Source organism: Procambarus clarkii, chromosome 56 (genome assembly GCF_040958095.1).
Source record: "Procambarus clarkii isolate CNS0578487 chromosome 56, FALCON_Pclarkii_2.0, whole genome shotgun sequence".
In the NCBI taxonomy this organism is placed as follows: Eukaryota; Metazoa; Arthropoda; class Malacostraca; order Decapoda; family Cambaridae; genus Procambarus; species Procambarus clarkii.
This window is the reverse complement of record NC_091205.1, coordinates 8,857,547-8,867,802: the sequence shown is the minus strand read 5'-3', so window position 1 is coordinate 8,867,802 and position 10,256 is coordinate 8,857,547. Positions and strand designations below refer to the sequence as shown.

At 43.6% G+C, this 10,256-nt stretch overlaps 1 protein-coding gene across 1 annotated transcript; it reads right to left on the bottom strand.

Moving 5' to 3' along the window:
* Positions 1-1,795: 1,795 nt before the first annotated feature.
* LOC138353159 (uncharacterized) lies at positions 1,796-9,733 on the bottom strand. The gene is made up of 7 exons (XM_069306025.1): positions 8,516-9,733; positions 8,180-8,386; positions 7,866-8,027; positions 5,476-5,601; positions 3,223-3,384; positions 2,686-2,871; positions 1,796-2,560 (listed from the first exon to the last, which is right to left on the bottom strand). The coding sequence occupies exons 1-7, from the start codon at positions 9,731-9,733 to the stop codon at positions 1,796-1,798; spliced, it is 2,826 nt and encodes a 941-aa protein (XP_069162126.1).
* Between the last annotated feature and the right edge of the window lie 523 nt (positions 9,734-10,256).

Genomic DNA, 10,256 nt, shown 5'->3' with positions numbered 1-10,256 from the left:
AAAAATCAGAAAATGCATTTGAAAATTTATTATAAAACCAAAAAAAACGGTCAATCTACTCATGAAAAACTCGCCAGACACCAAGCAGAACGCTTTGAAGGAGACCAACGTCGTCTATGCCTTTAAATGCCCACTTGGGGACTGTAAGCCCCAAAGAATTTTTATATAGGCAAGACAACAATGTCTCTTTCTAGGCGACTAACAATGCATAAGCAACAGGGAGCCATCAAGGAACATATAATCTCTTCTCACAACCAGACCATCACCAGAGAAATCTTAACAAACAACATAGAAATCATCGATAGGTACGGCGATAGTGTTACGGCCCTACTGGGACACAACCGGGTTCTTTTCTGATGGTAATAGTTTTTTGGGGTATCCGGCCCCAAGTTAGTAGAGGCTTTCAAGGGGTGAGCTCCGTAACGCAAGTTAAAACAACGGGGGGAGGTACATTAAATACACAAGTATACTAATTTATATATATATATATATATATATATATATATATATATATATATATATATATATATATATATATATATATATATATATATATATATATATATATATATATATATATATATATATATGCAATTGACGATCACAAAACACTGATCATTTTATGCGGAAAATCCACAGAGAAATATGAAATGAGGTGAACGTTTCGGCTTTGTTAAAGCCTTTGTCAACACCAGACTGACTGATTGTCAGTCAGTCTGGTGTTGACAAAGGCTTTAACAAAGCCGAAACGTTCACCTCATTTCATATTTCTCTGTGGATTTTCCGCATATATATATATATATATAATATATATATATATATATATATATATATATATTCCTTTATATATATATATATATATTTTCCCACCACCATATGTAAATTTATGTCACAAAAGGGAATTATTCCTACACAGTATATACATCTTCGTCTTCCTCCGAAGACACTGGACACTTGGTGATGCTCACTCTGGGTAGCCTTTCCTGGTTTCCTCTTCCGTGGCCCAGAACCCACGATGAATCCACCCTGGCCACAGGCCAGCCAAATCACAATCCCACTGGGTGCCTCGTCGTGATGGCCAACAACCACAGTCCAGCCTATAGCTGGCAGGTACTAGTCAGCCTCGCTGTTAGGCCACTCCACGACTAATACTAGGATTGCGAGCCCTAGCCAGGAGCCTCGTGTGACTCGCTGGTCACTCTCCTCGGTCGGCAACGCAGTGGGCGGTCTCTTCCACCAGCCAGCCTCGGATACGGCAAATCCCGTTACTGCCACTCCTCAGGCAGGCAATCACACACTCAGCAGAGTTTGTCCGGGGGTGGTTCACAGCTTCTACAAAGCAGACTGGTGAAGAGACCTTGGCTGCCTTGGGTAGACTGATTCAGCGTACCTCACAACCGTCCTAGGTTGACTCTGTGAAAGCAGACACATCATCAGTACTGGGACACTACATGGGACCACTAGGAAACTTCGCTTACTAGCTTAGACACAAACGTCCACCTCTTCGCTCTGTAGATGGCGTTCACTGTCTAAGTGCCACCTCACCAGAGGTCAGCAGCGGCTACTTCGCGAGCCGACTAGGACAGGAATCCAGCGCCTATTGCCGGCATATCCTGTCACCACTAGATGGCATCGTCCATGTTGTGGGGTTTTCGGGAGCGGACTCACAGATGGCGTGGACTTCACTGCTCCATGCTCGGGTGAGGAATTCTGGTTCGTAACACCTCCCCACCAAAAAGAATTTGGTTTGGGTTTCTAAAAACAATAAAGGAAACAAACCAAATTAATCAGTTGGTCAGATGCGTGACAATGCATCAGCTACAACGTTATCCACTCCTTTGATGTGCTCAATCTGGAGGGGATATTGTTGCAGATGTAGACTCCATCTGGTGAGTCGAAGATTCTTCTGCTTAAACTGGGCGAGAAACTTTAGAGGGTTGTGGTCAGTTCGTATGAGGATAGGATGACTATTACTAGTTAGATACACTTCAAAGTGTTGGACTGAACTGATTAAAGTCGACGTCTCTTTCTCTATGACGGAATAGTTGAGCTGACTGGAGGTAAACTTCTTAGAATGGTAGGCTACAGGATTTTCCACCCCTTTTTCATCCGTCTGGGATAATACGGACCCCAGGCCATAGTCGGAAGCATCGACTGTTAGGATAAATCTATCCTCAAAACTTGGGGACCTGAGGATTGGAGAAGAGATTAGACTCGCTTTGAGGTTCTCAAAGGCTTCCAGGCAATGTTCATCCCACAACAGTGTCACACCCTTCCTCAAAAGATTTGTCAGGGGGGCGGCGATGGATGAAAAGTTAGGGACAAACTTACGGTAGAAACCAGCCATGCCAAGGAAACGCAAGACGTCCTTCCTGGTGGCTGGTGTAGGGTACTGGACTATTGCCTCTACCTTGCTGGCCTTTGGCGCAATCCATCCTCCTCCTACCTTATGACCAAAAAAGATGACAGAGGTTTTGACAAACTCAGATTTGTGCAGGTTGACTACCAACCCTGACTGGAGCATGGCCTCGAAGAAGTCCTCTATGTGACGTAGATGGTCCTGCCAATTAATATCATATATTAATACATCATCATGTAGACCAAGGTGTTTTCTACGTCACGCAACACAATACCCATCAGCCTCTGGAAGGTGGATGCTGCGTTTTTCATCCCAAACGGCATCACCTGACATTCAAACAGGCCGTCGGGAGTCACGAACGCAGAGATGGGTTTGGCCCTCTCCGTGAGGGGAACTTGCCAATAGCCCTTAAATAGGTCTAATTTCGTCAGGTAGCTAGCTTTGCCTATGGCATCGAGACATTTCTCTACTCTGGGGAGAGGATAGGTATCAGCTACTGTGACATTATTCACCTGGCGATAATCAGTACAGAAACGGTATTTCTTACCAGGTTTGGGCACTAGTAGTATCGGGGATGACCATGGGCTCGTGCTTGGGGCTATCAGATGGTGTTTCAACATGTACTCCACCTCATTTTCCACCACCTTTTTCTTCAGGGGATTGAGTCGGTAGGGGTGTTGCTTTATAGGCCGGACTCCTTCCTCCAGTTAAACGTCATGCTGTAGGACAGATGTTAGTTCTGGAACATCTCTGAAGATTGTCTTGTATCTCTGGATCATTTTCAGTAATGATGGTTGATCTCCTCCGGCCACATGTGTCAGTTTTGCCTGCAATTTATATAGAACCTCTGAGTTAGTTAGTACATCCTCATCCTCCTCAATGTCATCTTTAGTTGTCACTATGGTTATTGGGAGTGTATCTTGGCCCTCATATTTTTTAATCATGTTAACATGAACTAAAGTTTCCTTCTTTCTGCGGTCTGGGGTGTTAAGAAGGTAATTGTGATTAGTAACCTTTTTCACGACCTGGTAAGGACCTACAAATTTAGCGCTCAAACTTCCGGTCACTGCGGGAGTACATACCAAGACTAGATCTCATACTAGGAAATTCCTTTGTTTGGTCCTCTTATCATACTTGCTCTTGGTGGTCTTCTGAGTATTCTCTAAGGTTTTCTTTGCCATCTCCCAAGCAGAGAACAACCTGCCTTTATTTGTAGATAGCCACTGTGGTGTTGTGTGTTACTGAGGAAGTCTTGGTTGTAGGGTTGATATAAAGCCATTGCTTGGTTATTGAATTTAATACTTAAACTGATACATGACTAGCAGCTTCCAAGCTTGGCGGGCATCCTGTACGCTCCTGTTTACCTCTTCTGGCGTCTGAGCCGCCGCACATAGAAAACGGATGGTACCGTTTTCTGTGAACATGACATCCCTCCTTTTCTTTAAAAAGAATGAATACAGGATGTCTATCATGCTTGTAGCACAAAAGCAAAGTTATTGACAAAAAGTAAGTTATTAACATATCAAGAGATATTGCATACATTTAACATTAATTAAGCACACAAAGAATTTAAACAACTTACTCCTTACCACAAAGGATTTGAATGTTAAAAATACATATGCAATGTTAAACAAACATGAAAGAAACTGTAATACAAAGTTGCAAGATATTGAATGAGAGATCTGCATTATTCAAACAATATTAAATTTAATTTGGCATAATCAGTAAATACTTTGCATTACCTAGGAACACAATTAATCATTAAATCATGTAGGGCATTTAACATGATGCTTAGGACGAGAGTCCTTAAATACAAGAATATCCCTTGATGAATTGTTTGTTGGGTTATAAGTCATTTTTCTTTTTCCTTTGTATGACTTTGCACTTCATCATTTTCTACACTAGTTGGAATCACTTTGAAATAAGCCATATTACGTGTTATACTATGATCTCTATTACTAGCTGTTACCATAGTTCCTTTTACACTAATCACTTTATATGGTTTTGTATCATACGGCATATCTAGCTTTCTCTCTTTTTTCTTTTTAACGAGAACAGTGTCTCCAACCTTTATGAATTGTTCTTTTGCACGTTGATCATGAGCAATTTTCATTTTGCCCTTGGCTAGTGCATCCTTCTGAGCGAGACGTTTATCCGTTACCTCGGCTGGCATGACAGGTAGTGCGATCCTCATAGGACGTCCAAATAAAAGTTCACCAGGCGACTTGCCCAGTGTTCCATGTGGCGTTGCACGGTAGTTCCTGAGAAAAGCATACATAGCTTGTTTCCAGGATCGTCCTTCGGCATGAGCACAGCGTACCGCTTTCATGAGAGGTTGCATGAATCTCTCGACTTCTCCATTTGCTTGAGGATGTAGTGGCATAACACGGCGGTGTTTGAATCCAATATTCGCAGCAAAATTGACGAAGTCCTGTCCATTAACTGGCGGTCCATTGTCCGTCTTGACAACTTCAGGAATGCCAAAGTTTGAAAAGATCTTGTCGAGTTTCGGGATGACAGCCTTTGCAGATGTGGAAGTGATGATTTCTACTTCTGGATAACGTGAGTGATCATCAATGACTACCATCAAGTACTCTCCAGTTGGTAGCGGTCCGCAGAAGTCCATCGATACTTCCGTCCATGGTGTAGCAGGTAGTGGTGAAGGTTGTAGAGGTGTTGGTCTTGAAGTATCCACTGCAGCTTGGCAAGGGACACAGGCATCATGCATGTCCTTTGCTTGACGATCAATGCCAGGAAACCACACCTTTTCTCGTAGCAGCTGTTTGGTCCTAACAAGACCTTGGTGTCCTTGATGTGCAAGCTTCAGAGCACGTTGCTGGAGAACAGCAGGAATGACAATACGAGTACCTCGCAGCACGGTGTCGCGTTGTTGCGTAACACTTAATTCTGTCTGGATGCGTTCAAGTGCTTTGAATGCATCTTGGTCAACTCCTGAGGGTGGGATGCGTGGAAACTTTTTTCTTCGTCAATGCATCCACTGTTGCTTGCAGAGTTGGGTCCTCTAGAGTTGCAGTACGGATTTCATCAAGAGTGAGAGCCAAAGGGACTGCATCACAGGTTACAGAGTGTACATATTACTCGGCAACTTGAATTACATCTGGGTTGATGTGCAGATGAACTTTGCTATCAGTAGAACAATCCATTGGTTCAAATCGACCAAAAAATTCAGCAACAATACCATCAACATTGTTTGCAGATTCCACTGCTACAGCATTAGAAAGCTGAAGTAGCCCCAATTTGGTTGAAGTCTTGTAACTGAGTAGAGACTCCTTTGCATTCCTAACAACATGGAATGTAGTAGTGAGCATTGCATTCTTTGACTTAATCTCTGCAGTGCAAGTTCCAATCACTGGCAAGGCTACCTTTGAAGCATAGGCAGTGGCTGTGCCATTATAGTTCTCAAGCTTTGGGAACTGTTTTTTAAATTTTTTATAGTGACATTCAGCAATGGTGTCAATGTTTGATCCAGTGTCAATGAGAACTTTGAGACAAATGCCAGCAATGTATACTATAGTCTCTGGGTTGTTTGGAAGATCATTCCATTCTGTGATTGATTGTACTCCATAAATGTAATCACATTCACTGTCATCTGAGACTGGTTGTAATGAAATGTTGTCTTGTAAATTATTAACATTTTGGATATGAGGTGCAATATTGTGTTTACTACCTCGACCCATATGACGTGATCCTCGTACAGTGCTTTTATTCACTGACTGTGGTTTCTTTAGTGCGGAACGACACATAGCACCAAAATGACTTAGTTTTCCACACTCATAGCACTTCTTACCTTGAGCAGGACAAATATTACCTTGGTGTGGGTAGTCTCCTCCACAATTGTAACATTTATTGTTGACACCCTCTGATGTGGGTCGTTGTGACTGCTTGAGTCTTGTTCCTTGACCCCATTTGTGATGTGGTTCTCGGCTCAATTTGCTGTTAGGTTTGCCATGATATCTTCTTTGATCACGGTGTCCTCCCAGAACCTTACGTACCTCATCACTGTTAGTAACAGTGGCAAAACCGTTGTTGGCACTGCACTCCATGACACGAGCATCACGTGCAGCATCACGTGGTAAGAGAACTTTCATCATCAACAAGTTCTAGAGCTCTTCGACGGAGACGTGTAGATGTGCATGTTTCAATTATTTGCTGTTTGATTTCTTTGTCAACATCAGCAAGCTCACAATGGGTTGCTAAACCCTGCAGACGTGTATGGTATTGATCAACAGTTTCATTAGAGAGTTGTCTGGCTCTCCTGAAATGCATAATTTCCATTGCAGTATTTTGTCTTGGTTTGAAGTGCTCTGTTAATTTGGCTTTGACAATGTCATAATCTTTGGCACCACCAGTGTCTTTCAGTGTGTCAAAGATGTCACAAACTTGATCACCTGCATAATAAAGTAGAAAGGCACGCTTTCTTTCAGCACTTTTGATGTCAGAAACTATCAACAAATTTTCAAACCTTTTAAGCCATTTGATCCACCTCTGTGACAGGTTTGTCTGGTCACAGTCAGGATCAAATGCAGGAAACTGAGGTATATTTGCCATTTTTACTGAATAAAAGTAAACTTATCACTTAAATGTTCCTCAGAATACTAAACACTTACTGCACTGTATATGTTAGTTAAGAATTCACTGTAATTACTTTAATTTTGCAAAGCACTCAAGCATTTTAATGCAAAAGTTCACAGTATAGCACAATACAGCAGCAACTGACTTCTTACCTAGCCCTTGTGTACATGTGTTGTTCCTACTCACAGCAGCACAGCAGTTGGCACAGCAGCCAGTTCACAGCATGAAGAATTGTGGCACAGAGCGCATTTCATATACAAAACATCTGGTTTTGTATACAGCATCAAAGCGTCGTTTTGTACACAGTGTTGGCAGATTTCCAGATTCCTCAGTACTCAGCTTCAGTCAGCACAGCTTGGGTAGCACACAGCATTGGTTAGCACATAGCATTGGTTAGCACACAGCATCGTTTAGCACACAGCATTGGTTAGCACACAGCATTGGTTAGCACACAGCATCGGGTATGGTGCTCACAGACAGCTACTCTTCCTCCTCCAGGCGAGACAGCATGCTCCTTCCTTGTGTTTTAAGCTCAAGAAATACCTGTGTTCACAGTTCATCCTCATCGCCAATGTGGTGTTGTGTGTTACTGAGGAAGTCTTGGTTGTAGGATTGATTTAAAGCCATTGCTTGGTTATTGACTTTAATACTTAAACTGATACATGACTAGCAGCTTCCAAACTTGGCGGGCATCCTGTACGCTCCTGTTTACCTCTTCTGGCATCTGAGCCGCCGCACATAGAAAATGGATGGTACCGTTTTCTGTGAACATGACAGCCAGTCCACAACGTCTACGTCGGTCTCCTCGTCCAGCCAAATGGTCTCATGCCACTTCTAAGGGACCTCTCACAGAGTGGCCATAAATCATTTCGAATGGGGAGATTCCTAGCGATTCATTAGGCACTAATCTTACCGCAAATAGGAGGTAGGGTAGGTCTTCAACCCACTTACTCTGCCGGTCATAGCAAAACTTCCTAAGCATGCCCTTCAGCGTCTGGTGGAAACGCTCCAAAGCTCCTTGCGACTCGGGATGGTAGGCACTGGAGGTAATCTGTTGGATTCCCAGGTCGGCGATCTGTTGGCGAAACAAACGAGACATAAAATTCGATCCCTGATCCGTCTGAATGGTCTTAGGGAGACCATATCGCGAGACGAACCAGAGTAGATGTTTCACCAAGACCTTAGCTGTGATGGTCTTAAGGGGATCGCTTCTGGGTACCTACTAACCCGATCTAATATAGTGAGCAAATACTGCACCCTTGATGTAAAAGGCGGAAGCGGGCCAACTATATCCAGAATGAGGTGCTTGAAGGGCTCACCCATGAATGAGATGGGGCATAAAGGAGCTTTGGGGACAGGCTGGTTTGCTTTCCCTGCCATCTGGCAGGCGTGGCAGGTTTTGCAGAAGCGACAAACGTCCTTCTTCATGTGTGGCTAGTAAAAACACTTAGCTAGTCGATGAAAGGTTTTCGAAACCCCACCATGTCCAGCAAATCTATCGGCATGAGCCGTTTCTAACAACTTAGTCGTCCCAGCCGTGTTTCAACCTATCTGCTTACCTACCTCAGTTGACTGGGGGTATTTTGGTGGACACCTGTGACACAGTACTTCATTCGACCAGACGTACAGGTCACCTCCTTTCGTAGGAGATTCCATGGTCTTTGCCAACTTCTGTACTTGAGGGTCCTTCCTTTGCTCTTCTAGCAGACGGGCTCGAGTCCAGCATTCAGGAACTGGCATCGGGACGGGCAGGTCTGGTGAATGGCTACTCGTAACCTGTGGGATAGGAGGAGAGTCAAACAAAGCATTTAAATCTGATGGTACCTGGATTTGAGCCTGAGACCTTGTTTGCACTACCGCAATTGAACTTGTCTCTTCACACACTGGATCTTCCATGACCAGGGGATGGTTAGGTAACAAACCTAGGGCTATGTCATTGGCCAAAATAACGTCAATTACTTCTATGGGAAGACTGTCCACCACAGCTAACTTACACTCGCCTTTAAAGTGTTGGGACTCTAAATGCACCTTTATCAAAGGGGCAACGTACAATGTGGAAGGAAAACCACCTAGGATTACCTTCTGTGTCCCATTCGCTGATACACCCTCGGGTAAGGACTTTTCCAAAATCAGAGACTGGGCAGCTCCACTGTCCCTGAGTACTACCACAGGCATACCCGAGTGGTCACTTGATAAATACCCTTGTGAAGTATATGGGGCGAACAACTCTTTCCTCTTCTCTAGGATGGCCATCGGTGGTACTATATTACTTACCAGCATAACTTCCCTACGTGGATTGTTACCCACACTGCTATGATACCTAGCCGCGATGTGCCCTTTCTTTCCACAGGTCCAACACATTATGTCCCTTTTTGAACTAAACCTCCTAGGACTATCTGGGGTTGACTTGGCGGCACTACGAGGGGCAATCTTATCCTCCGGTTTATGTTTGGCCGAATATCTCGAGTAGGTCTTTGGGACATACCTAGCAGAAGGCCTATGCATCAAGATGTATTCTTCAGCCATAGTGGCTGCTGCACTTAAGGTCTCCAGCTGTTGTTCCTCTAAGTATGTCTTCAGATCCCCTGATAGGCAGTCTTTGAAATCCTCTAACAGTATGAGCTGCTCGAGGTCTTCTTTCGTCTTTACCTTCCGAGAAGCACACCACTCCTGAAAAAGCTGTTCCTTGATGGTCGCAAACTTGGTGAACGTGTGTTCCGAGGTCTTTTTCAGGTTCCTGAACTTCTGCCTATAAGCCTCAGGCACCAACTGGTAAGCCATGAGCACTACCTACTTCACCTTGTCGTAATCACTGGAGTCATCAAGGGACATCGTGGAGTAGGCAATTTGGGCCTTCCCAGTCAAGACGGACTGTATCATGATGGCCCAATTCTCCTTCGGCCAATCCAAAGAGGCAGCAACCTTCTCGAAGGCGGCGAAGAACTTCGAAACTTCCTTTTCGTTGAATTTAGGGACCATCTTTATATTCCTTACTGGATCAAAACTACTTGTTTCCATTGTTTTCCTCTGACCACCTAATCGTAGCACTTCTAACTCGTGTTGTCTTTCCTTCTCCTTTTCTTCCCTTTCTCGTTCTTCTCTCTCTCTCTCCTTTCTTCTCTTTCTCGCTCTTCTTTCCTTTCTTATAATTCTAAACGCTTCATTTCCATTTCCTTCTCTTTCAAAGCCGTTTCCTTCGCTATTTCCTTTTCTTTCATTTCTCGTTCTATTTCTAACTTCTTCCACTCTATCTCACGATTTATTTCTAAAGTACGCATTTTTACAGTTAGAAAACTTATATTCA